We start from the raw sequence: 27,908 nt of genomic DNA, 5'->3' as shown, positions 1-27,908 counted from the left end.
GCATGAAGTAGTGCTTCCTAACATCTCTGGGATTGCTGCAGTGTTCCAGTGAACATCAACGCAAGCTCGAGGAACAGCATCTCATTTACCGATTAGGCACACTACAGCCTGCCGGACTGAACATTGAGTTCAATAATTTCAGAGCATGACAGCCCCCCATTTTACTTTCATTTTTAGTTATTTTTTCTTCCTTTTTTTTAACATTCCTTTTCACATTTTTTACAATTTTTTTTGCATTTATTTCATTTCATCTTAGTTTGTTCAGTTTGTTTACCCACTTTTTTTTTTGAGGTTTGCACAATGCACTGAATATTGAACAGCAGCAACACCTAATCTGTACTAATACTTTGTCTTTCAACACACCATTAACATATTGTTTGCCTTTGCACCATGACCTTTTGGTCTGCTATGTGGCCTGGTCCAATCTACACCTCCTTTTGTTATCTCTTGCCCCACCCCCACCTCACTTGCTTATAACCTGTGACTTTTCTAATATTTGTCAGTTCCAAAGAAGGGTCACTGACCCGAAACGTTAACTCTGCTTCTCTTTTCACAGATGCTGCCAGACCTGCTGAGTGGTTCCAGCATTTCTTGTTTTTATCTCTCCTGAACGGTCTGGTCCTAATTTTTAGACTATGGCCCCTAGTTTTAGAATCTCCAACCAGTGGAAATAGTTTATCTTTATCTAGCCTGTCTTTTCCTGTCAATATCTTGAAGACTTCGATCAGATCACCCCTTAACCTTTTAAATTCTACCGAAAACAGGCCTAATTTGTGTAATTTCTCCTTGTAACTTAACTCCTGTAGTCCAGGTATTATTCTTGTAAACCTACGTTGCACTCCCTCCAAGGCCAATATATCCTTCCTAAGGTGCGGTGCCCAGAACTGCTCACAGTACTCCAAGTGGGATCTAACCAGGCTTTTGTAATATTTCAAAGAAGAGTTCTCCTGTAATGTCCAGGCCAATAGTTATCCCACAACTAACAAAAATAGATTATCTTTCTTTATGGGAGCTTGCTGTGTGAATATTGGCTGCCCATTTCCTACATTACAACAGTGACTATATTTCAAAAGTATTTAATTGCCTGTAAAGTGCTTTGGGATGTCCTGTTGTCATGAAAGGTGCTATATAAATGCAAGTTCTTTCTAAACATATTTTTGCAAGATTCCTAGGAACGAGATTTATCACATTCCGAATCTATACCAACCTCTGTGATAAACCTCTGGCAAAGTAAGATTGAGACAGAAGTACAGGTCCTCATCCTGATTCTTCAGAAAAGCCTGTCTCACTTAATAGCTCCAGCTCAGTTAAGAATGCTTTCATTCAGTCTTTTGACTGCAGGACTGACCTGGAGGTAACAGGGTTCCCAAGTTGTGGGTAAACATGCTCAGGTTAGTCGCTGCTGTCAAACCAAGTGGCCATTTTGTATGCACACGTCTGCAGTGCCATTGCCTGTTTGACTGGAGGATATATCAGAGCCTACTCTTGCTCAACCCAGACATCCAAATGCCCCAGTCTGGTCACTGTGATTAGATGGGAGTTTAAATAGAGCACTGTAATTAGCTAACTCAGAGCTTGGCGATCAAATGCTCCTGGAGCTCTGTAATCCAGTTGTGAAATCTACCTGCTCAAACTGGAGAGAAATCTTCAACCTAACTCTGTAACCTCCTCCAGCCCCACTCCAAAATCTCTGGGCTCCTCCAATTCTGACCTCTTAAGCGACCCCAAGTTTGATCACTCCACTATTGGCAGCCATGCCTTCAGCTGCCTGGGCCCCAAGCTTTTAACTTCCTTCACTAAACTTCTCCATATCTCTCCTCCTCCAAGATGCTCTTTAAAACCTGTCCTGATATCCCCTTATGTGGCTTGGTGTCAAATTCTGTCTGATATTGTACCTGTGATCACCTTGGTAGGTTTTTATTGATGCAATTGTTGTCGTTGGATTTATCTATGCAGATAATATATTTATCTGAACAGCAATCCATTAACTGCAATACCTTTTATTTACATTTTCAAATTCTGAAGGTAACCTTTCAGCTATTGCACAGATACAATCTATTCATCACTGAAGCATGCAAAGATCCAAGCAGAATAGCAGAAAATGCAAAAAAAGTGACATCACAAAGAACCAGGGGAAGGGTCCCAACAGCGTGGGCTGCGTAAGTCAAGGTGCAAGGCTGAACTCAAACAGAGACACATGAGGCTGAATCATAAAAGCAATTAAATTCCTTATGCATCACCTGCAAAGCTGCACAGGACACAATTATTGGGGGTTTTTAGCTTAGAGATACAGCACTGAAACAGGCCCTTCGGCCCACCGAGTCTGTGCATCCTCCTGTCTCCCAAGATACAAGATGGTTACAATCAGGCATTTAAGGCAGATGGACTGAGGTGGAGAAACACCATGCTCACTCCCCCAACACTGCCAGATTGGGGAAAAAATTGGACGGGATCTTTCCCTGCAGTAGGTGCTGTGGCTCTGTTTCAGCTGGTGAGACAGTGATTGGAAGGAAGGAGGGGATTTAATGCTGATGTGCCTGGTGCAATAATTCAGAGTCATGATTAGTAGGATTTTCTCTAGTGTTTCAGTCAACTGCCAGGGAGATGCAAAAGCAACTCACATCACCATCAAGCAGCATTTACATGGTGACCCCAAATGCAGAATCATATAAAACCTCAAACGCAGATAATCCAACATTGCATAAATAGACAGTGCAGCTGGAATCTGTCAGGATCCTCCCTGCATCGGATGCACCAGGTTGGGTGGGAGACTCTCTGCTCCAATCAGAAGGGTTCTGTGACCCAGTATACACCCTATACAGGGCACCACATGTGAGTGTTTTCAGACAGTTTTAAATTACTCCAAATTAAGACCTGGAACCAGCCTTATCCCAACATACAGAGCTGGAGGGATCTTTGTCTCCAGCCCATAGTAACATGGCAGCTGGGCCTCAGTGAAGTTAAATCCATGGTTATAATGCTTATGAGAGTCATGCCCAGTTAGAGGGGGCAGTGCTCACGAGCACTCTGTGGGGTTACTGATTCACATTGGATAAACACACTCTTCATCAATGTAGCAAGTCTGTCACTAAGCAAGTCAACTGACTGCAACTTTTATAGCAGAGCAGGAGTTCAACATGATGTGTTATAAAAAAAGTGTTTGATGAAGTTGCAAGCGTTGGGTTCCGTCCCTAGGCTGTTCTCTTCGTGTGTATCAGCAGGTCTCTCTGAAGTCCGGCATCAATGCACACAGTGGTTGCTCTCCCTGGGAGGGGGTCCGTGATTAGCGTCAGTTTGTTGAAGACCCCACGGCCAAAGTAATCTGCAATGACCGAGAATCCATCCTTCGAACACTTCAGCTGTGAAGCAACGGTCAGAATGTTAGATGAACAGAAGCAAAGCGCGAGATCATTAATGCAATAGGATCAGTAAAACCTTGAGCAGGTTTGAGTTTAGTTTAGAGATACAGCACTGAAACAGGCCCTTCGGCCCACCGAGTCTGTGCCGACCATCAACCACCCATTTATACTAATCCTACACTAATTCCATATTCCTACCACATCCCCGCCTGTCCCTATATTTCCCTACCACCTACCTATACTAGGGGCAATTTATAATGGCCAATTAACCTATCAACCTGCAAGTCTTTGGCATGTGGGAGGAAACCGGAGCACCCGGAGGAAACCCACGCAGACACAGGGAGAACTTGCAAACTCCACACAGGCAGTACCCGGAATCGAACCTGGGTCGCTGGAGCTGTGAGGCTGCGGTGCTAACCACTGCGCCGCCAATGCATGGTACAGACCCCATCGGCTAACCTCTGGTAGGTCCACAGTCAGGACGCTGGACTGACTGCAGTGACCCTGGTCTACAGGAGGGAGGCAGCTGGAGTTTCTGATCACTAACTGGTGATTTCTGCACAGTTGGATATCGGACAAGGCCAGGATTGAGATCAACTGCCATGGCTCTCATAGTCAAGTAGCCTGTCAGGCCTCAAACACAATGCATTCCCATTACCCCGAAGCCTGCGCGCGCGATAAGTTTCCCGTTACCTGATGCTGGAACTTGTCGTGAAGATCCTGCTTCTTCTCCTGGGCGTGGATCATGTCCATGACTTTCCGGTTTTCGGGCATGCAGGTCGGGCATTCGGAGTCATGTTCTGCGTAACTCTCGAAGCAGTGCTGGTGGAAGGAGTGACCGCACAGGAAATGGACGGAGGGCAGTTCCAGGGGACTGTTACACATGCTGCACTTTGGCTTCTGGAAGATCTTAGCACTGACAACAGATAAACATCAACCCGATAACTCGTCGTGTTCCAAGCAGAGCACACCACATTGCTGATTACAAGGCATACAGGCAGAAGCTTATACATGCTGTTTCATTTAACAGATGTTAACATAATTTAACAGGAGGGAGTGGGGAGGGGGGGGGGAAAAAGAGGGGAGAGGGAATAAAACTGAAAACGGGAAAGTGAACGGGGGGGGGGGGGGGGGGAGGAGAGAGAGAAAGAGGAGAGAGAGTTCACAGCTGAGGGATGGATTTTCCTCTCAGCACAAAGCTGGTGCTGAGCTCAGGCTAAGCCTCTGCTTCCAGAGGTTGTCGTGGTGAACACTAACAAGCAACTCTGCAGCCCTGAGACAGAGTTACAGCCTCAAAACATTCTGAAAATGAATGCCCTGAAGATGCGCAAAGCACTAACATGATCGAGGTGTCCCAGTAGTGGTGGATGTCAGGGAATGAGTTACAGGCACATCATATCTGAGACACAGTCAGAGGCTCGCAATGCCATTATTAGTTTGGCCACACGCTATTATAACTGACCGAATGAGGCAAAAAAACTTTCGCTGGCTTTATGCTCATTTACCTGCTTTTTAGTTCCTCAATCTCCTCTTGGATTTTCTTGGTTTCCTCTCGATACTGTTTGATCCTTCGCTCATCCTCAGCAATGTGGTCACTTTCCTGCTGCAGCTTGTTAATGAGGTAATCTTTAATGACTGAGAGTGTGGCTGTGGAGTTATGAGCAAGCGTCTGTACAACTGGAGAAGAAAAGAGAGGGTGGGGGAAGCTTCAGATTCGTGTATACTGACAACAGAATTTTCACTCACCTGGGGAGCAGAATCTGAGACAGGTTTTAAAAGGGAAGTGGATAAATACCTGAAATAAATCATTTTAAAGGGTATGAGGAAAGGGCAGCGGATTGGGGCTAAGCAGAGACCCCTTTCAGAGAGTCAGCAAGGGTACAATGATTCTGTGAAGATCACTTTCTTAACAAGTGATAACTGTACATGGGTTCAAGCAGCAATGTGCATTGCCCAGGAATTAAAGGACAAAGGCTGGGCACTCTGCTCTCCCCTCACAGTTGAATTTCTTTTGCGCCCCCAAACGTGCAATCTGTTTCCCCCCATTTATCATCTTGCAATTGTAAAGCACAGAAGCGCGAGACACACAGAGACCTGCATTTTAAAGGAGACTTTACATCAATAGTAAATCTACACGACATTGTGAAACAATGTGGGGCGGCACAGTGGCGCAGTGGTTAGCACCGCAGCCTCACAGCTCCAGGGACCCGGGTTCAATTCTGGGTACTGTCTGTGTGGAGTTTGCAAGTTCTTCCTGTGTCTGCGTGGGTTTCCTCCGGGTGCTCCGGTTTCCTCCCACCGCCAAAAGACTTGCAGGTGATAGGTAAATTGGCTGTTACAAATTGCCCCTAGTGTAGATAGGTGGTAGGGCATATGGGATTACTGTAGGGTTAGTATAAATGGGTGGTTGTTGGTCGGCACAGACTCGGTGGGCCGAAGGGCCTGTTTCAGTGCTGTATCTCTATAAAAAAAAAAAAAAAAAATCTGGTTTCAGTCTGACAGTGGCCAGCCCAGTCAGTGAGCAATGTCTGCAGAACCTGATTCAATATTTTTCTGTATTCATTGACTTGTTTCTCTGTTGCTGTAACCCAGTGTTGTCCACACATTAACCACTGGCCACATGTAGGGAACTGGGAATCCAGATGTGGCTAAAGAAAGTCCCAATCAGTAAAAAGTAATAGACCATCGTTGACTATGGGATTGCAATGTGCATAGTTACATGGGGTGTGGACATGAGCTTCAACCTTTGTGTGTGTTCTGTGCTGAGATGAAAAGCAGAGTGGGAAAGTCTTTCACTTCCTTGGTACAGAATGCTGGTGGATGTTTGTGAAGTAAATATACACATGTACAGACTATTTATCCAGTCTCGTGTGTAAGGCTTTATCACCTAAACTCCGTGCAAGTGGCTCTAACCGTTGACCCCATAGCCACACTTGTGGCTACTCACTGTCTTCCACTGGACAATGCTATGACCAACAGTTTCTGCAGTGAAGATACAGCCAACACTGCCTTTCACAAGCCTGGATTGGACAGGGGTCCTAGTGGATCAGCACTCGCCACTCGGGAAAACCATAATTCAAAGTGGATAATCTGACCAACGAAACATTCAGAGTTTAGTTGCGGGGGCGTGAGCGAGTCCAGTGCTACCCACAGGGTGAGGCAGCCAACTGGCTCCTACCACAAGATACTATTACAACTAGAAAGCCTAGCCTTACCCAGCAAAGGAGGCATGAGGTTGTTCCTGTCGATGTGTCTCAGCACGCCAGTGATGTATTCCTTGCAATCCTCCTCCTTCCGAGCAAAGTATCCGAGTGCCTGTTCCCAGAGGCAGACCTCCTCCTCACCATACCGCTCGCAGGTCTCAATCACCTTGGCATACTCATCATGCTGCATGTGATAATGCATTATCTGCTGGTACCTGAGCCGACAGAGAAAGCACTTACAATATGGAATAGAGCAACAACACACACACACTGTCCATCCTCTCCCCCTTCCCCTAGTCAGCATTCTATCCATAGAAACAAAATCTTGCATTTATATAGAGCCTTTCACGATCTCAGGAGAAAAGTGCTTACAGCCAATGAAGTACTTTTGAAGTGTTGTCGCTTCTTCAAAAAGCACGATGGAATCTTTTACATCCACCTGATGGAACCGACAGGGCCTCGGTTTATCCGAAAGACACCTCCGACAATCCAGCACTCCAGTAACATTGGCACTGAGTGTGTCAGCCTAGATATGGTGTTCAAGCCTCTGGAGTGGGACTTGAACCTACAACTTCTGACTGAGGCGAGAGTGCTCCCCACTGAACCACTGCTGACACATTCTATGCATATCCCTAGTCCGTCTGCTTAGCATCACAATCCAGGGAATCCCTCTGTCCAATGTCTTCATGTTCAAATCCTTCCATGGCTTAACCCCTCCCTATCTCAACCTCCTGCAGCCTCCAGGAGGTACAACCCTCCATGATCTTTGCGTTCCACCAATTTCTGACCTTTTGTGTATTGTTACGACCGAGGTAACAATAATTAACAGTAACACCAACACTTCATTCCCTGGTTGAAAATTGTGAGCTTTTGCATTCTTGTCTGCCCATTTTTTCATATTGGCCTGGGTTGCTTCACGGTGTTCCTGAGTCCTACAAAACTGATTTATGTCCTTTGTAAGGCCTGGCCAGTAATAACGTTGGCTTATCTGTGATTTGGTCTTCCGAATTTCCCTATTTCCTGCAAAAGGAATGTCATGTGCTAACCTTAATAATCCCTGGTGATATTTAGGTGGTACCACTATCTGTTCAACAACTGTCCAGTCTTCATTTGCAGATCTATGAGGCAGTCTCCATTTCCTCCTCAAAACCCCGTTTGCCATATAATAGCCTTCTGAAACTCCCTTCGCCTCAGCTTGTGTTAGAGCCGTCTGTGCTATTCGTTATAACTCTGGATCAACTTGTTGTGCAGCAATTATAGAAGATCTGTTAAAGATCTCATTTGGATTATCTAAATCCCCAAATAATGTTTCAGATACTTGGCTATATGTTTGTCGTGCCAGTTTCACCTCCGACAATAGATCCTTTTTAGCCATTGTTTGGGTGACTACACACGCAGGAAATATTCCTGGAACTTGTTCCTGTGATTGCTCCGTTTCTTTAACTTCACTTGGTTCCTCTGTAATTATAAGAGAAACTGTTACTTTGGATCCGGCCAAATCATTTCCTAGGAGTAGATCAATTCCCTCTACTGACAAACTGTGAACAATTCCTACAGTTACCATCCCAGATATTAAGTCACTCTCTGGGCATACTTTATATAAAGGTACGGGTATATACTCCCCACCAATTCCATTAACTAAAACTTTAGCGTTCATGGCGCTCCTGGTGGAAACATATCGATCCCCAGCAAGAATGTTTGGGTTGCTCCTGTATCCCTGAGTATAATGATAGGTTTTCCTGCCTCACTTACAGGATACGGATTAACTCTCCCCTTTGACAAAAATTCATTATAACTTTCAGGTATGTTTAGTTTAGAGATACAGCACTGAAACAGGCCCTTCGGCCCACCGAGTCTGTGCCGACCATCAACCACCCACTTATACTAATCCTACACTAATCCCATATTCCTACCACATCCCCACCTGTCCCTACATTTCCCTACCACCTACCTATACTAGGGACAATTTATAATGGCCAATTTACCTATCAACCTGCAAGTCTTTTGGCATGTGGGAGGAAACCGGAGCACCCGGAGGAAACCCACGCAGACACAGGGAGAACTTGCAAACTCCACACAGGCAGTACCCAGAATTGAACCCGGGTCGCTGGAGCTGTGAGGCTGCGGTGCTAACCACTGCGCCACTTAACCTCTAAACACACTTCAGTTTTTGTATCTGGTTTTACAGCTGCCGTTAAAGCTATAGCCTGAGCTGCTATACTCTCAGTCAGAGTCTTTTCCTCTGCATTAGCTTTGCGTACCCCAACAAATCCTATGGGTTTACCTCGCAATTTCCAGCACTCTGAACCAAGATGACCTGTTTTGTGGCAATGATAACACTTTGGCTTGTGAACCTCACTTCTACCCTCAGGTGGTGATACTAGGGCATTCCCAGCTGTTCCTTCTTGTCCCCAGCTACTTGCCTTCCTTTCATTCTCCCACTTTCATCCTTCTTGTGTTTATGGGGGTGATAGACAAAAGGTTTTGACTTATTCACAAGCTCAAAATCATCAGCAATTTCCACTGCTTGTCTAGCTTTCAAAACTTTCAGGTTATCTACATGAGTTCTCACTACTGAAGGAATGGAGTTTTTAAACTCTTCCAAGAGAATCAACTCTCGAAGGTTCTCATATGTGGTTTCTATCTTTAATGCCCGTATCCAACGGTCAAAATAATTTGCTTCACCCTAATACATATGTCTGCCCAGCCAACCTCCCTAATTTCCGAAACTTCTGACGGTAAGCTTCAGGGACTAACTCATACGCAGCAAGAATAGCCTTTTTTGCCATCTCATAATCTGCAAAAGCTCAAACTTAGGAATAGCTTGTATAAATTTCAACAGCTTTTCGCTGGGTCCTGAGCTAAATTCAGAATCTTCCTGACCCGAATTTTCTTTAGAGTCAAGACTACCCCTTTGTCTTAGTTCCATCTCTCAATTTAAAATCCCTTTCTTCTCTTTCACTTTCTCTCTGAAATGCTCTCTTTTTCCAATTCAAGTTTTCTTACTGCCATTTCTTTTTCTGTTTCCTGTTGAAGCCTAAGTTTTTTCATTTCCAAATGAATTCTAGCCAATTCCACTGCAACACACTCTGACTTACTATCATCTTCTTCCTCTTCTTCTAATTTTAAATGTTGGACTATCAAATATCACTGCTTTTTTGACACCCGATTTCAATTCTAACCCCAATTTTGCCACCAATTCTTTTTGTTTATTCTTAAAGTTATCAAATCAGAGGGCAACATTCTCCTTTCCCAGAAACTCTGCTGCAACTGCTAATGCCATTCCGATGGTACAGACTATAACTTATTACACAAGAAACTGGTTCCTTTTTTTTGTAATTGGCGTTAGATTTGGATCCCGATAATCGAATTTCCAATTAATATGATCCCAGACGCGAGAGCAATTAATATGATGCCAGATGCAAGACCCCAATTTATGTGTTATCGCAGTGACAAGCAATTAATATGATTCCAAACACAAACCCCCCAGTTAATCTGACTCTGATCCTGGACGAGCCCCCAATTTAAAATGTTACGACCGAGGCGGGAGCAACGCACTGTCAATTCAGTCCCATCACTCCACAGGTCACAGCATATTATTAAAGTTTTCCCACCCAACTGGAAAAACAGCCAAATTAAACCCTCTAATAAACCCCAGAATAAAACAGACGAAACCAGGTATCTTTAGACAACAACAAATTAACTATTTATGAAAAAACGAAATCTTAAACACTATTAAGATAAACCTATGTCTAAAGACCTTATAACTTATTTTAACCTAACTCCCCCATACACACACATACATTCAAAACTAACAGTTAACTGGCTTTAAAAGTGGTGTTTTTTAAAAATTAGCTATTTCTTAAGAATAAATAAGACTTTGTGGGTTACATTCCTGATGGGTGAAATATTCTAATGTGAAAAATAATCAAGTGCTACTCGAAGTCTTCACACGGATTTGATGAAATAGTCCTTCAATAGATAGGCATTCAAAACTCTTCGGCTGCAGCAGGCGTCAAGCCCACCGGCGAATTCCAAAAAATACAGTTAAGAGAGATTCAATATTGAAGCAAATACTTCCAGGCTTGGAAGTAAAGAAAATGAGTTTTGCTACCTTCAGCAAAACAAATGGTCTCCAACAAAAAAAGGCTTTTTTCCCCCTTAGGCAATTAACTCAGCCTGTAGCTCCTTGTAGAATTTCTGCCGAGAGAATAGACAGCTTTTTTCTTCAGTAGCACGCTTCGCTGGAGAGTCTCTCAAAAATTGGTTCAGACCATTTTTTTTTGCGCCAGTTTTACACACAGTATCAAAACATTATACCATGTGATCTCTCTCTCCTGCTGTGGCCTAGGGACAGGTGCAGCTGGCACCCTGTGCTCAGTCTTAAAGGAACATTGTTTTCAAACAGAGTCTTAAAGGCACACACTGTTTTTAATCTGAGGAGAAAATAAATACAAGTCCGTGACAGTATCCCTTCAGGCTATCGCAGGCGGCCGTGCAGTCAGTTGCCTGGGCCCAAGCTCTGGAATTCCCTCCCTGGCTCTCTAACCTCCTTGAAGACACTCCTTAAACCCTACCTCTGACCAAATTGTCACTCATCCTAATATCTCCTCTTTTGGCTTGGTGTCAATTGTTGTCTGATTATGATCCCATGGAGTGAATTACAACATTAAAATGTGCTATTTAAACATAAACTGTTGTAAAAACTAATACATCTGAGCTCTATTACTTGCTAAGAATTTCACCAGTTAAGGTATATTTGCAATCTCTTCATCATATGTTACAAATGGAGCTTTTCTCAACTGTGATTAATGACCCCAGTCCCTCCCCTGGCCTCGTATTTAATTTTCTGTTCAGAGGCTGGGTGCAGTGTCTTGCTCCTGTGACCTCTCAAATTCTTCCTTCCTTATTCACTATTTCTCTGCGAAAGAAACCAACACAAATGTTTGCTCCCAGGCAGCCTCTGACCAGCAGCTGTAAATTATAAAACACTGCAACAGTCAGTGCCTTTGTAACAAGTAAGGATGTCACAGCAATTCAGCAACATGAGTGATCTCATTCTATACTCACAGTCGCCCCTGCTCATAGAGGTACAACACTCCATCTTTGAAATTGTGCATCTGGCATAGCACCAACGCTTTGTCAAAAACAGCCTTAAATAATCCGCTCTTCAATAGGCTCATCGCATCTTCCTGCAGCCGTTTCTTTGCCTGATAGGAAAAGGCAACAAAATCACCCATTTAATACAGAGCAGGAAACGGTGCCAAACAGAAGCTCAGGCGGCCGTACTGACTGACTGGAAATACACTGACTCACTCTCCTTCTACACCCACCATACCCGGGCCTGTCGTAATGGTCCCCAAGATTATAAGTGTTATTGATTAGGCCAGGGTTAGAATCCTGGCTCTCAAATCTCTACATCTGTGGACAACCCCAAATTCTGGTGGTGACGGCACTGGAGTGGTCAATACAGAGAAGGACTGCAACAAACTACAAGAAAACATTTTAAGAATGTGCAGAATGGGCAAATGAATTTCAACATAGATATAAGAATCTAAATGGAGTAGAGGAACAAAAGGATCTAGGAGCACAAATATACAGATCACTAAAAGTAGCGACACAGGTCAACTAATCCATAAAAATCAAGTAAACCAAGCACTAGGGAATAGAGAAGTAGAGAAGTTATGCTAAACTTGTATCGAATCTTGGTTAGGCCACACTTGGAGCACTTGTGAGGCTATAAAAAGGATAGAGGCATTGGAGAAAATGCAAAAAAGATTTACAAGGATGATACCAGAACTGCAAGGCTAGAACAATGAGGAAAGGCTCAACAGGCTGGAGCTCTATTCTCTATATAAAAAAAAAGAGATGGCTGAAGAGTGATCTCATAGAGGTCTTTAAAATTATGAAGGGGTTTGATAGAGTAGACACAGAGAGAATGTTTCCACTTGTGGGGAAGCACAAAATAGTCACCAATAAATCCAACAGGGAATTCAGGAGAATCGTCTTTACCAGAGACTGGTGAGAATGTGGAACTCGCTACCACAGGGAGTAGTTGAGGTGAATAGTATCGATACATTTAACAGGAAGATAGATAAACACGAAGGAGAAAGGAATAGAAAGAGATGCTGTTAGACAGAGAAAGCAGGACGTGAGGAGGTTCGTGTGGAGCATATACACAGACACAGACTGATTGGGCCGAATGGTGCTTTAAATTCTATGAAATCCTATGTAGTCTAGCCCAGAGTGATGGGACAAAGCCATATGGCATCAAGTGAGCAGAGACACAACTGGGAATCTCGCTCGGCCCCAGGAGGTGTGGTGGGAGAAATGTCAATGCTGCAGAGGGGCAGCAAGGGATTCTACTGAGGCTGGGATGAGGTATATTGTTGGAGCAGGAATTGAGAACATTTTCATCCCTCTACCCCATGCTGTACTGAGGATACAAAAATAGAAAATGTTTTCATTGCCCAGCAAAAAACTGTGGAAAAATTTCATCAGGGTTTATCAGGGGAAAGGCAAACAGCTCCAACCTGGGCATCCTCCTCGTGAGCCCAGTCCTGCAGCCTCAGTTCGAGCAGTGTATCGTACACACCCTGTGGGGAGTTGGCTTGCACCTGGATCATGTGCTCCAAGAAATTCTTCAGCTCTCGTGGGTTGTTGGCAAAGATTGAAATAAACTCCTCGGAATTCGCCTAAAACAAAATAGGAAAACAAGGCAAAACAGAGTTATTATAAACTTTTACAAATCACTGGTGAGGCCCCACCTGGAGTAATGTGTCCAACTCTAGGTAGCACACTTTAGGAAAGATGTCAATCCTTGGAGAGGGTACAGAGGAGATTTACAGGAATGGTACGGGATGAAGAACTTCAGTTATCTGGAGACTGGAGAAGCTGGGATTACTCGCCTTAGAGCAGAGAAGATTTGGGGGAGAGTTACTAGAGATGTTCAAAAGCATAAGGGGTTTTGACTGAGTAAATAAGGAAAAACTGGTTCCAGTGGCAGCAGGATTAGTAACTAGAGGACACAGATTTAAGGTGACAATCTGGAAATGCACTGTCTGAAAGGGCAGTGGAAGAAAATTCAATAATAACTTTCGAAAGAGAATTGGATAAATATTTGAAAAGGGTAAAATTTACAGGCTGTGGGGAAAGAGCAGGGGAGTGGGACTAATTGGATCGCTCTACCAAAGAACCAGCACAAACCCGATGGGTAAATGGCCTCCTTCTTCGCTGTATCATTGTATGATATTGAGGGGGAAATCGGAGGGGACTGTGCCCAGTACCTTGTCCTCATATCTGCTGACAGGCTCTCTGTCTGCTGGGGGCTCTCCGCTGGGTCGGTAATCTGTGCACAGGATCTTCAGCAGCTCAGTGGTCTCATCTGGAGCATGATGCATCAGTGTTTTCCCATATTTCTTCATGTTCTGCTCTGCCTGGTCAAAGGGTAGCTTCCCGATGTAGCACAGGGCATCCTGATAGTTCTGTGAAGAGAAAACAATTCCAACTAGGAGCAAAATCCCTGGCATAGGCGCTCAGAGGCGGAAAAAAATAAAATCAGGAGCAAGGAGGGAACTTTTTATCCCATAGATTGCAGATTATGATCCAGGGGAAGATGGTGAATCAGACAGTATAAAGATGGAGGGGGAGAATTAAATCGGCTTCTGGAGATAAGGCAATTGAAGGTTACTGTGGGGTGGATTAGGGAATGCAACCGACTTGTCGTCCTTTCTCTTGTGTAATTATAGAGCTTGGTGCTTTGTTTTGGGCGTGGGGTGGGAGAGAGTTGATGGAATGAAGTACATTACATCTTCAACAGAAGTAAACAGTGCAATCTGGAATAATTCAGCACCACACTCACCAGCCATTAATTACACACATCGACTCCAACCTGTCAATCTCCCAGGGGCAGGAATGCAGTTGCTAATCTAGCACAGAAAAGCAGGCAGGGCCAGGGAGTGGAGAGAAACAGCAAGGTAACAAGGCATACAGCGCAGGAGAGGGGACTATGAGGAGGGATTAAGTAGATTAGGCCGATATTCCCTGGAGTTTAGGAGAATGAGAGGTGATCTAATTGAAACATAAAATTCTTAAGAAGCTTGACCGGGTAGATGCTGAGAAAATGTTTCCTCCGGCTGGGGAATCTAGAACACAGGGTCAAAGTCTCAGGATAAGAGATCGGTCAGTTAGGACTGAGATGAGAAATTTTGTCCTTCAAAGAGTTGTGAATCTTTGGAAGAAATTTCTCTCAAGTCCTAAATGGCCAAACCTAGTTCTAGTTTCACTAACTGGGGGAAATATCCTCACAGCATCTTTCCGGTCAAGCCCCCTAAGGATTTTATGTTTCTATGACAGAACCTCTCATTTTTCCAAATTCTAGGCAACAGACCCAGTCTATTCAATCTCTTCTCATAGGACAATCCCCTCATGTTGGGAATCAGTCTAGCGAACCTCTCTCTACATTCCCTCTGAAGCACGGATATCCTTCCTTGGATACTGAGACCAAAACTGCATAATTCTCCAGGTGTGGTCTCACCAAGGCGCTATATGTTTGCAGGAAGACTTCTTGACTCTTATACTCCAATCTCTTTGTAATTAAGGTGAACATACCATTTTCTTTCCCAATTGCTTGCTGTACCTACATATTAACTTTGTGAATCATGTACAAGGACACCCAGGTTCCTCTGGCCATTGAACCCCTCAAGCCTGCTCCTCCATTCGATTAGATCATGGCTGATCTGTACCTTAACTCCATTTACCTGCCTTTGCTGCATATCCCTAGATACCCTTACCCAACAAAAATCGATCAATTTCAATCTTGAAAACTCCAATTAAAGGCCTGCTACCTGACCCCAACCCGACGACGTGTGTTGGGGTCGGGTCGCTCCTCTGGGTCCAGCTTTCAGGCTCTGCTGGAGTGGAGAGTGTAAAAGTTAAAAACTCACCTGAGCTGGAGTCCAGGAGGTCAAGGAGGGAAACTCAGTCTGCGCAGTGAGCGTCTCAATGACATCATCACGCTGCAGCTTCCTTAATCCATCCAAAAGCGGTAGAGTGAGTGAGTGCACTATGGAATTAAGGTAGGTAACCACTCCAGTGGTTGGGTCGGGCGTGGAACAAAGTGGAGGGACTCGGGCCCGGGTCCGATGTGGTTCGGGTCGGGTTTTTATTTCCTGACCTGAACAGGCCTTTAGCTCCAATATTCACAGCCATTGTTTTTTTGTGGGGGGGAAGAAAGAGGAAAGAGAATTCCATATTTCCACTATCCTTCGTGCAAAAATAGTGGTTTCTGATTTCACCCCGATTAGCATGGTTCTAATTTTAAGATTATATCCCTTGTTCTTAAATCCCCACCAGAGGAATCAGTTTCTCTTTATTTACCCTATCAAATCCTAACACTTCAATTAGATCACCCCTTAATCTTCTATACTTGAGGGAATACAAGACTAGTCTATGCAACCTTTCCATAATTTAACCCCTTCAGCCCTGCTCTCATTCTGGTGAATCTGGGCTGCACACCCTCCAAGACCAATATATCCTTCCTCAGGTGCGGTGCCCAGAACTGAACAGCTACCCTGGATGGGGTCTGACCAAGGCTCTGTACAACTGCAGCACAACTTCCACCCCCTTTGCATTTCAGCCCCTTTGAAATAAACACAGTGGTGCGCGATTATTCTGAGGAAGGAGCAGCTGAAAGCTTCAATAGGGCTACCTTAATATCCTCGAGCTGGATCTTGAGGTACCATTCATGGTGGAAATGTTTATCGGCCAGATAGACAGCATGTCTGTAGTAACCTGCCTGGCGCAGGACCTTGATGGCAGTTTCAACGTCAAAATGTACCTCGCTGTCACTGGTCTGGGATGAAAGTGGATAAAGAACAGGTCAACAGGCAAAGGTCAATTCCAATACTGAGCTAATGTCCACGCTCCAGGTTCACTGCCATAAAGAATTAAAGGCTTACATTTTTATAGCACCTTTCACGACCTTGGGATGTCCAAAGCACTTTACAACCAATGAAGTACTTTTTAAAAAAGAAAGTGTAGTCACTGTTATAATGTAGGCAACGTGGCAGCCAATTTGTGCACAGCAAGATTCCACAAACAGCAGTGAGATAATGGTCAGAAAATCTGGGATTTTTGTTTTAAATGATTTAGTTGAGAGATAAATATAGGCCAGGACACCGGGGAGAATTCCCTGCTGAAGGAATAACCACCATAAGGGAATCTCTCAGCTCCATGCTCACATGCCTCTCCAATGGATCTGGGCTGACTGAGGACTGCCACCCTCGGTCAGCGCTGTACTTTAAACCACTGACAGTTCTCAGATCAAAGTAGCTCAACTCAAGCTGTCTGTCAGGAGACACGAGGTACAATCAGTCCTGTGACTCTCCAGCTGCCCCATGCACAATCTGTCCTATCACTACCATATAATGTGATCAAAACAAATTGGCATTTACCTCATCAGGTGGGAAACTGCTTAACAAAATATTTACCTATGACAACTCAGGGAAAGCTTTCACTGAATGGTTTCAGGCTGAGGAAAGGCTGCAGTCGGCATTGATTAAACGCAGTAACTGTTTCAGGCAGATAACTACTTTTTCCCACCTACCCAGTGTTGGCAAACAGAGTCGTTTGTCTGGAGACTTATGAAATTCTGAGTGAACTCTCAAGAAGCAAGGGGGTGGATGAGTATTTATGTTTCCTCATTGTGAATTAGCCAGCAGGTTCTGGGATGGGGACTGAGTCAGTGGACACAATAGGAGCATGAGTAGGCCATTCAACGCTTCAAGCCTGCTCCACCACTCAATGAGATCATGGCTGATCTTCGACTTCAACTTCACTTTTCTACACTATCCCTGTATCCCTTGATGTTTTTAATATGTAGAAATCTATCGATCTCAGTCTTGAACATACTCAACGACTGAGCCTCTACAGCCCTTTATGAAACCCTCTAAATTCTGTAATTTAATTAGTGAGGCACAAGAAGCATTTTCAAAAATCAGAGTTAGAGAAATTACAACATAGTCACTCAGCCCAGTCTGTGTTGATGTTTCTACTCAACATGAACAGTCGTCCTAATGCCATTTGTCTGTTCTGTTCCCATATTCCCCTTTCCTTCAACTACTTATTGAAATTATTCTTAAATGTTCTCATGGTCTCTGCTTCAATCATTAACTCCAATAGTGCATTCCTCAACTCTAAAGTTTCCCCTGCTCTTTATTTGAAATGTTTGGAGAGAACACGCACTGAATTTTACCTTGATGAACTCCTCCAGTTTGGAGCTGTCTTTCAGTTTGGTGTAACAGTTGAGGAGAAGTGTCGTGTGATCCTCATTAGCCAGTGACTGGCGGTGCAAGGCCTGAAGGTACGCTGTTAGGTTGTGGATCCGCTGTGCATCAAGAAACTTCCGTATCACATAGGATGGCTCCAGCTTCCCGATGGTGCTGCCGACAGGAGTGAGGAAGTGATTTAATGGTGTAAGCAAACAGTCAGCCACAAACCCCACTGGCTGAGCTCACACCCATGTGACTTTGTGACACGTTCTTCCATCTGGGGGCAGACATGGAGCTGGAGGGGGACACTCAAGATCTGGCTGACTTGGCAGAAAGGGGCCCAAGCTGGGACCCGGGAATGGTGGCTCACCAGGTCCGAAGGAAGAGGTGGGACAGAGATTCCTGCCAGAAAATTGGAGGCCACACTCCATTTGACTGACCACAAGGATGGTGTGGGGGAGCTTGTGACTCCTCACTGGCTCTGCCCCTGAAGGGCAGCAATTCATGCTGGGATACCACTCCCTACGTACCAAGTGCCCAAGGGCTGATCTTCACTTGAGAGTTGAGGCAGTTCATATCAGCAGACTATTTGTCTGGGGAAGGCAACACACAGACACTTTCCAGCTGGGATCATGAAATAGTGATGAGGACTTTCTCTCTCCCGAGCCCAGGGACCACTCCCAGCAAGTGTTCTTATTCATTAAGCCACCAGAAGAGGGACTGCAATCCTGTGCCATTTATTGAGCCTATTGGAAGAAGGTGCTTTTTTTACATCGTGACCATGGATCACGAGGCTCCCCTTTAGGATCTGGAGCAAACCCAAAACTACAGAGACACATACCGGATGTACTGCTGTATGGCACCATCATGATCCCCTTTCACGTACAGGTGGTCGCCGTATTGTCGGAAGATTTCCGCGAGCCCATCATTATCCAAGTGGTGGCTCTTTGCCAGGTTGATCGCCATAACAAACAGGTTTTTCTTAAATAACATCTGTCAAACAGGAAAGCTGTTTCAGCAGCAACCACTTGCATTTATATAGTGCCTTTAACCTGCATTTATATAGTGCCTTTAACCTGCATTTATATAGTGCCTTTAACCTACAAGAAACATCACGGGGCACCTCACAGGACAAACTCTGAGCCACATAAAGAGCTATTAGGACAGGTGAGCAAAAACTTGGTCAAAAAAGCTACCTCTTTTAAGGAGTGTCTTAGAGGAGCAGAGAGAGGTAAAGAGGTGGTGAGGATTAAGGAGAGAATTGCAGAGTTTAGGGCCGAGGCAGCTGAAGGTACGGTTGCCAATGGTGGAGCAATGAAAACCAGGATGCGTGAGAAGCCTGAACTGCAGGAGCATAAGAGCTCAAGAACATAAGAAATCGGAGGCGGCCACACTATCCCTCGAGCCTACTGGCCATTCAATAGCAAGGCTGATGGTGTACAACTCTACTTTCCCATCCCAATTCCCATATCCCTCAATTCTAACCCCCTAGCTCTAGACACTCCAGCCAGGGGGAAACATCTCATCAGCATTGACCTTTGATATTGATATTGATACAGCACTGAAACAGGCCCTTCGGCCCACCAAGTCTGTGCCGACCATCAACCACCCATTTATACTAATCCTACACTAATTCCATATTCCTACCACATCCCCACCTGTCCCTATATTTCCCTACCACCTACCTATACTAGGGGCAATTTATAATGGCCAATTTACCTATCAACCTGCAAGTCTTTTGGCATGTGGGAGGAAACCGGAGCACCCGGAGGAAACCCACGCAGACACAGGGAGAACTTGCAAACTCCACACAGGCAGTACCCAGAATTGAACCCAGGTCGCTGGAGCTGTGAGGCTGCAGTGCTAACCACTGTGCCGCCTTGTGAAGCCCTCTCAGAATTTTACATGTTTCAACGAGATCACCTCTCATTCTTCTAAAGAACAGAGTGTATTGGTCCATTCTACTCAATCACTCCTAATAGGACAACCCACTCATTCCAGGAATAAGTTTAATGAACTTTCATTGCACACCCTGTAATGCACGCATGTCCTTCCTTAGATAAGGAGACCAAAATTATACCAGATCTTTCCAGGTGTTATCTCATCAAGACTTGTAGAATTGCAGCAAGATTTCCTTCCAACCTCCTTCCCCCCTGCCCCCCCAATTGCACTAAAGGTCAATATAACCATCTGTCTCCCTCATTACTTGCTGTACCTACATGTTAACTTGGCGTTTTGTGTATAAGGACACCCAAATCCCTCTGAACACCAGCATCTAATAGTTTCTCACCATTTAAAAATGGTTTGTTTTTCTCGTCTTCCTACCAAAGTGACGAACCTCACATTTCCCCACATTATACTCCATCTGTTACTTCATCTATATCCCTTTACAGACTGTGTCCTCCTCATTTTCCCATCACACACAAGCAAACCATTCCCATGGGAATAAGTGAGCCTGGGTGCAAAAATGTACCAGTGGTCATCCGGTGCTAACATGCTGCATGAGCTGAGCCCCTCCACTGTCTAATGCTCCCTCCAGTGTTTGAAAGGAACAGGTAACACACTGCTTCAGTTAACAGGCCACACAGGATTTACACAGAGAAGAAAGCCAATCACCCAGCTGTCGCTCAGATTAAATTCAAAGATGATCTCCCCTTATTCAGGATTCCAATCCCATTGACACTGTTTTCCTTACCAACCCAGTCAAATGTTTCCATTATTTTAATTATATTAATAAATCCTCAACCTTACAACAACAACTTGCATTTATACATGCATTATGCCTTTTAACACTGAACATCTCAGACGTGTAATCAGACAAAAAACCAATAGTGAACCAAAGTAGATGGCTTTCGGAGAGTGCAAGCTGAATCCTTGGTCTGAGATGGGATTCAGGTGAAATTTCCCACCTTTGAAGAAAGTGAATGAACCTTCATTGTTCCTTGCTGAATGTCACCGGAACTCGGTACTGCAGAAACTGTGCCGATAACAATACTTCATTCTCACCGCTACAGCTTCCATGGAGACAGTATAATATTTTACTTCAATGCAGTAAAGGGAATCTGTCCCAAATCGTTACTAACTGCACAAACTGCAACTTCATGATTCAACCACAACACATGCCCATGATCAGCTGAAGATGAGAGAGAAATCAAACGGCTATCAATAGTTGGAATGCAGCATTTAATACATAACCTCACCAATATTCTTCATCATACTCTACCTACAATTCAGTTTGGGATTTGCTTGAGAAGCCTTTCCGTCTATTTCATCTCAATCTTTCAGAACGCAAACTATTCTTCCCCTACCATTAAAGCTTTAGCAGGCAGACAGAGCTCCAGTTTATTACTTCAATCAAAGCACAGCACCTCTGGCAGTGCAGCACCTCCTCAATACTGCATTGGTTGTCAACCTATGTCAGGAACTCCATTTTTGGAGTGCACCTTGAACATAACTTTATCATCAATCCTGGAATATGGCTGTCATTTATTGCCCATCCTTAATTACCCAAGGTGATGGTGGGCAGCCTTCTTTGAGCCGCTGGTAGCAGTTTGATAGAAAGGAGTAACTTTCTAGGCCAATTCAGAGGGCACACTTGTGCGGAATCACATATAAGCCCAGACCTTGTAAGGGTGGCAGGTTTCCTTCCTTAAGGGACATTAGTGAGCCAGTTGGGTTTTTATGATAATCGACAGCTGCATGGTCACTTTTACTGAGACCAACTTATTTCCAATTACTGAATTCAAATTTTTGAAGTGCCATGCTAAAGTTTGAACTCGTGTTCTCTATATTATTCATCCAACAACAGCCACTGCGCCCCTAATACAGATGGAAAGTGTTCCTCCCGAGTCACCCTGACACAATTTATATTGAGCAGCTTGTAACAGTGCCTCTGTAACCGAATGCCATTGCGAGTCCCTGCCTTGCGCTGACCACCCAAGCACTGCCACGCCAGTACCTCTAGTTTTGTCTGTGTGTCTTTCTCCTGCAGGATGCTGATTTTCCGATTGCTGGTCAGCACATAGAGAGAACCCCACTCTGACAGCACATCAACAATGTCATCGAACACTGCCATGTACGCAATGAACTTATTATCCAGGTCATAGATGGTTAGTATCTGCTTCTCTGAAGCCTGCTCGTTACTTCCAACAAAATCAGTCCTGGGGAAAGAAGGAGTGAGGGATGAGACAGACAGTGGGGCAACTTGCAGCTCAGACCAGAAGAAGCAAAGCAATTCCACCCAAAAACAAAACCACTTGCAATTTATGTTCTCTCTGATTGAAGTCACACATCCAGGTCTTGTGTAATAAGCTAAATGCCAGAGTGGGACTTGAATCTATAAACTTATTAAATTCATTCTCGGGATGTGGGAGCTGCAAGGAAGGCTGACATTTACTGCCCATCCCTTGATTCCCCTTTAGATGGTGGTGGGCCTTTATGAAACTGTGGAGGTGGACTGAGAAAATTGTGTGGCAGGTTTCATTCCATAATCTCGTCCATCATCATAACCTGCCAACAGGAACAATGAAATCAGTCCGCAGGACTCCCCAATCCCATCCCACAGACTCCGGCCTCCTTCAGTCCCACCTCCTCCGCAATGCCCCAGCTGAGACCTGGAATTCACAATCGCAATGTACATGACCTGCCTGTGAATCTCTGCACTGGATGTGCAACATGTTAAGATACCAGACCATATCTTCAATTTCAAAAATCCAGGAACTCTGCTCTCCTCACGATGCAGAAACCATAAAATATTAGGGTCCAGAGCACTGACCTTTAATTTGTGGAGCACAAGGTCTTATGTAGCTCAGAACTTGTGAAGGTCTCACCTTCACACTGGATATTTAGGGAACCTTTTAAAACTGGGTATAGTCAGTGACAACATTCAAAACCAGCACCACTCAGACTAGCCACAAGATCACAGGTTTGGGGTGGGGGCAGAGGGCAGGGAAATCATGTTTAACCAATTTATTGGAGTTCTTTGAAGGAGTAACATGCACTTTGGATAAAGGGGACCTGTTAATGTACCGTACTTAGATTTCCAGAAGGCATTTGACAAGGTGCAATATTAAAGATTACTGCGCAAAGTAGGAGCTCATGGTGTAGGGGGCAACATATTAGCATGGATAAAAGATTGGCTGACTGGCAGAAAACAAAGAGTACGCATAAATGGGTCCTTTTTTGATTGGCAGGACGTGACGAGTGGAGTCCCACAGGGGTCTGTGCTGAGGCCTCAACTTTGTACAATTTATATCAATGGCTTGGTAGCTAAATTTGCAGTTGACGCAAAGATAGGTAGGAAAGTATGTTGTGAAGAGGACATAAAGAGGTTGCAGACCGATATAGATAGGTTGAGTGAGTGGGCAAAAATCTGGCAGATGGAGTATAATATGGGAAAATGTGAAATTGTTTGGAGAACGACTGCAGAATTCCGAGGTGCAGAGGGATCTAGGTATTCTAATGTATGAGTCACAAAAAGTTAGTATGCAAGTACAGCAAGTCATAAAGAAGGCTAATGGAATGCTATCCTTTATTACGAGAGGAATTGAAAATAAAAGGAAGGATGTTATGCTTCAGTTACACAGGGTATTGGTGAGACCACATCTCGAACACTGTGTGCAGTTTTTGTCTCCGTATTTAAGGAAGGATGTAAATGTGTTGGAGGTGGTTGAGAGGAGGTTTACTAGATTGATACCTGGAATGAGCCTTATGAGGAAAGGTTGGACAGACTGGGCTTGTTTTCACTGGAGTTTAGAAGAGTGAGGGGAGACTTGATTGAAGTTTATAAGATCCTGAACGGTCTTGACAAGGTGGATGTGGAAAGGATGTTTCTTCTTGTGGGCGAGTCCAGAACTGTTTTAAAATTAGGGGTCACCCTTTTAGGGCAGAGATGAGGAGAAATTTTTCCTCAGAGGATTGCGTGACTTTGGAACTCTTTGCCTCAGAAGGTGGTGGAGGCCGGGTCATTAAATATTTTTACGACGAAGGTAGATAGATTCTGGTTAAGCAAGGGAATCAAAGGTCATCGCGGGTAGATGGGTGTGTGAAATTCGAGACACAAACACATCAGCCATGATCTTACTGAATGGTGCAGCAGGCTCGAGGGGCCGAATGACCTACTTCTGCTCCTAATTTGTATGTATGTTTGTTAAACAGGAGCCCTTGACCAACTCAGCAGAAGAAGCTCTTCTAAATCAGGACTAGTTAGAGCTTTGCTCTGTATCTAACCCCGTGCTGTACCTGTCCTGGGAGTGTTTGATGGGGACAGTGTAGAGGAACTTTAGTCCCATGTGAGGGAGATTAATCCTGGATCCACTGCTGTAATGTTCTTGCCTAATCCAATCACTGGATCCATTACTAACTGTGCAGTGCGGTCATTCATGTTCATGAGCTGATTATTTCTTTTTAAATGAATCAGTGATTGACTAAAGCCCGGTTCGAACAATCCCCTCAGACAGGCTATGAAACTATCCTCATACTTGGAGGCCTTCTTTTCCTTTGAGACGATGATCAGGTAGCCGCGGTACCAGTGAACGATCTGTTTCTGGCCATCGAAAGCAAAGCAGGGTCCTCGCTCATCGGGCTGGTACAGATACACGCAGTCATCCCCCGCAACAATCAGCTGGTTGTCTTGCGAGGGGTCACAGAGGGCGGAACAGTGCAGGCTGCAACCATGGTTATCCAGCTCCATTGCAGGGAAATCCTTCACTGAAACATTGTACGACTACAAAGAGCGAGAAAAGAGAGAGCAAACACTGAGCAGGTCAGACCAACATCACCACACATGCACCTCCCAGTGGGAGTCCTGCGGTACAGCAGGAATCCTGATAGATTATTCACCCTTTCCTAGTCCAGAGATGCTGAGGGCAAATTTTGCATCACCACTGCTGCCCTGGTTAACTCAGCATAGGCAAGAGGTCAAACCTGGGCCTATGTGGCTCAGTCCCACATCAGACATTACATTGACCACCAGGGAAAGCTCTGTTGGCACTTCAAGTTACACGGAACAAGTGAGTACAAGACCCACCTCAGTCCCACTGCTGGGACATGACTACAAACAGTTTCAGTTTTGCTCAGCTGCTGGATCCCCTCCTGTGGGAGGGAATCACTGTGTGCTCAGCACTTACTGCAGTGCCAGCATGTTTCTTTACACCACTCATTTTCACAACGGAAAAAAAAACAAATCCCACCCACCTTGACATTCTCCGTAGTAACCACAAAGAGATGGGTTTGTTTCCCAGACTGTTGGAACCCGAGGCCAGTGATGGGGTAGGTCCCCTCTGGTATAACATCAGTCTTGCTGTGTCTGTCGCGAGTGATGTCCCCTTTCTTTAGGACAACACTACCATCCGTGAACCCTGCACAGAACAGAGTGGTTGATGTGAATAGCATAGATATACTTTAGGGGAGGCTGGATAAACACGAGGGGGAAAGGAATAGAAGGATATGCTGAGCGGGTGAAATGAAGTAGGGATGGAAGGAGTCTCATGCGGTGTTTAAACAGCTGTCGGCCTGTTTCTTTGTTGTAAATTCTATGCAATGGGAAGAAATCCTGACTTTAGAACAGGGAGAGGCACTGAAATATTGTACGAGACTTTTCAGATTTTGAGGGGGTGGAAGGGTTTAATGATGAACGATGCACTGCCCTACGGGGCACTGAGTTTCACAGGTCAGTTATACCCCAATTTGTACCCTGGTTATGCTGCATTAGCTGTTGTCAGCACAATAAGCCAGCAGCAGTTACTGAATTACCGATTGCCATGTAGTTGAGGTTTTCATGAACGGTGAGGCACGAGACTTCTGTGGGCTTGTTTCCCGGAATCGCAGAAAATATCCGCGTGCAGAGAGGATTCCCGCTGCTATCCCGCTTCTCCAGATTCCAGACTTTCACCTGCAATGTAAAGAAAAATAAAAAGGTTGAGTGATATCAGTGAGCTCCTGGTTTAATGGGAATCCAGCTGTCCATCCAGACAAACCTACAAAATTCCTGCACAAATCAAATTATTCTCAGAGAACCAGCACTAAATGTACAAACATAAGGGATTCCCTCGGAGCAGGGCACATAGTCAATATCTGACTGCCCGACCTCTGCGTTTCTACCATGGCTGTGGGTAGCACTCTCGCCCGAGTCACAAGTTGTAGGTTCAAGTACGAAGTTTGGGCTCGAGCAAAAAAATCATCCCATCTGCTCATCCATTAACCCCGTCCTCATTTCCCACTCATGTTTCCTCAATCTCAACCTCGTCCAGCCCTACAACCTCACCCTGAACTCTATGTTCCACTAATTTTTTCTTCATTTGCCTCTTTGCTTCATGCCATCATTGGCTGTTTTGCTGTCAGTCACTTCGGTCCCACACGGCAATGCCCCCTCCCTAAAGCTCACCATGTCTCTCTCCCTTTTAATAACGTCCTTAAAATCCATCTTTTTGACCAAGTTTTTAACTGTACCTAACATCATCTTTGATGCATTGTCCATTTTTTTTCCTGATTATGCCTCCGTGAAACACCTTAGGATGTTTTTCTATGTTAAAGGAGCTACATAAATGCAACTCATTGCTGAATTAGCTGCTCCCAGCCAGTGCATCAGCACGAGACTTCTCAGTTTCAGGACACTCAGACATCAGGCAAGGACAGCACGAGGCAGACACCAACACCAACACCACCCCCAACAGGTTCAGGCATGTACAGCCATCCAGATGAGGTACTGAAGACCGGCCTGTGGAACCTATACCCCAAGAGTCAGGGGCCTCGGGAGAGTTAACAAAACTGGACAGGGGCAGGGTGAAAGGAAAGGAAAGGAATAATGTTTGTATAGTTCTTTTGTTTTAGTTCAGCTGTTGCTCATTTTGAAGTTAAATTGAACAATTGTTTGAACTACTCCTTGCTTAATATCTACTTTCAAAGAGCCAAGGGCACTGAGAAGTGTAGTGCCTTGGTTGATTAACCACTATGAGTCTCTCTCAAACTGTGGGACTCAATCTCGGCCTTGGCGTCTGATTAACCAGGCTTGCGTCACTCACCAGTGGGTTAATCCCGAGCTCATCCTCTCCCACTGAGACCAGGATACTGTGTTGTTTGAGCTGGTAGAGGTGTGTAACTCGCAGCTTGTAGGCCTGGAAGGAGCTGAACTGCAACGTCCGTGACAGGAACCAGATATTCCCCTCAATATGTGCTCTCCTGTTAAGGAACTCATTCATTATCTTAGCAAAACTAATATCTACAGGTCACAAAGCATTACCAAAACTAAAATACAAAAGGAAAATGGCGTGCATGCTGGAAATCTGAAATCAAAACAAAAAAAACGCCGGAAATACTCAGCAAGTCTAACACCTGTGGAGAGAAAGAAAGAGAGATAATCGAAACGTTAACTCTACTTTTCTCTACACACAAGCTGCCAGATCTGCTGAGTATTTCCAGCATTTTCTGTTTTATCAAAACTGATCTATTCATTGTCAGAAAATGTAATGTTCTTACTGGCAACTATTCCTTTAAAATTGACCCAAGAGTCACCACTAAAGACAGTGAAGCAGCTTTCAGATCCCTCTGCTATTGTCTAAAACAAGCTGGAATATCCAGCAACAGCAGCAGCCCTAGAGCTGCAGGACAGGGCGGGGGAGAAATTCAACACCCGGCACATTCCCAAAGCCAAGCCTCGGGCCCTGGACTGGCTCAGCAAATCCATCCCGGGGCTGCACCAAGGCCTAGCCCGGGAGAAGGGGCACCGGCCCCGGGGAAGATGGAACCCGCTCCCCAGGCTGGAAGGCCAGGTCAGGCCCAGCCCAGCCTCCCCTCCCCCCGGCCTGAGGTGAAGGATATCCCCCAACACCAGGCTGCCTCTGCCGCTGGTGCAGACGCTGATGGCCGAGTCCCCGGGGCAGCGGAATTCCCGGGCCGGCTCCATCAGCGGCTCCTTGTCGAAAAAAACGAAACGTCTCCATTGCAGGAAGGCGGCCATCTTGTGGTCACATGACCTGCGCACGTGATCAGGGATCATGTGACTCTCCTTAAAGTGACCACCCCCACCCGGAGGCTGTGGTCACCTGAGTGGCCAAACTCTCCACCAGGCAACTCCAATG

The 27,908-nt window shown here is 45.0% G+C and overlaps 1 protein-coding gene across 1 annotated transcript; it reads right to left on the bottom strand.

Moving 5' to 3' along the window:
• Positions 1-336: 336 nt before the first annotated feature.
• Positions 337-27,812, bottom strand: vps11 (VPS11 core subunit of CORVET and HOPS complexes). Its single transcript, XM_068054160.1, has 16 exons — positions 27,649-27,812; positions 26,853-27,001; positions 25,585-25,723; positions 25,027-25,190; positions 24,312-24,556; positions 21,791-21,992; positions 18,674-18,825; positions 17,817-18,003; positions 16,272-16,415; positions 13,849-14,046; positions 13,096-13,257; positions 11,633-11,772; positions 6,575-6,777; positions 4,865-5,036; positions 4,053-4,275; positions 337-3,359 (listed from the first exon to the last, which is right to left on the bottom strand). The coding sequence occupies exons 1-16, from the start codon at positions 27,785-27,787 to the stop codon at positions 3,192-3,194; spliced, it is 2,787 nt and encodes a 928-aa protein (XP_067910261.1). The 5' UTR covers positions 27,788-27,812; the 3' UTR covers positions 337-3,191.
• Positions 27,813-27,908: the final 96 nt, after the last annotated feature.

Source organism: Heterodontus francisci, chromosome 22, assembly GCF_036365525.1.
Source record: "Heterodontus francisci isolate sHetFra1 chromosome 22, sHetFra1.hap1, whole genome shotgun sequence".
Lineage (NCBI taxonomy): Eukaryota > Metazoa > Chordata > Chondrichthyes > Heterodontiformes > Heterodontidae > Heterodontus > Heterodontus francisci.
This window is presented reverse-complemented; position numbering and strand designations above follow the sequence as displayed.

What these genes read in the sequence shown, in the direction of transcription:
- vps11 (XM_068054160.1), bottom strand. Translation starts at nt 27,787, where the DNA reads ATGGCCGCCTTCCTGCAATGGAGACGTTTCGTTTTTTTCGACAAGGAG. An exon ending in AGGCAGCCTGGTGTTGGGGG is followed by an intron (nt 27,002 to 27,648) that starts ATATCCTTCACC and finishes ACAGGAGAGCAC; the next exon opens with ATATTGAGGGGAATATCTGG. An exon ending in CTCTATGAGCAGGGGCGACT is followed by an intron (nt 6,778 to 11,632) that starts GTGAGTATAGAA and finishes CTGTCGGCTCAG; the next exon opens with GTACCAGCAGATAATGCATT.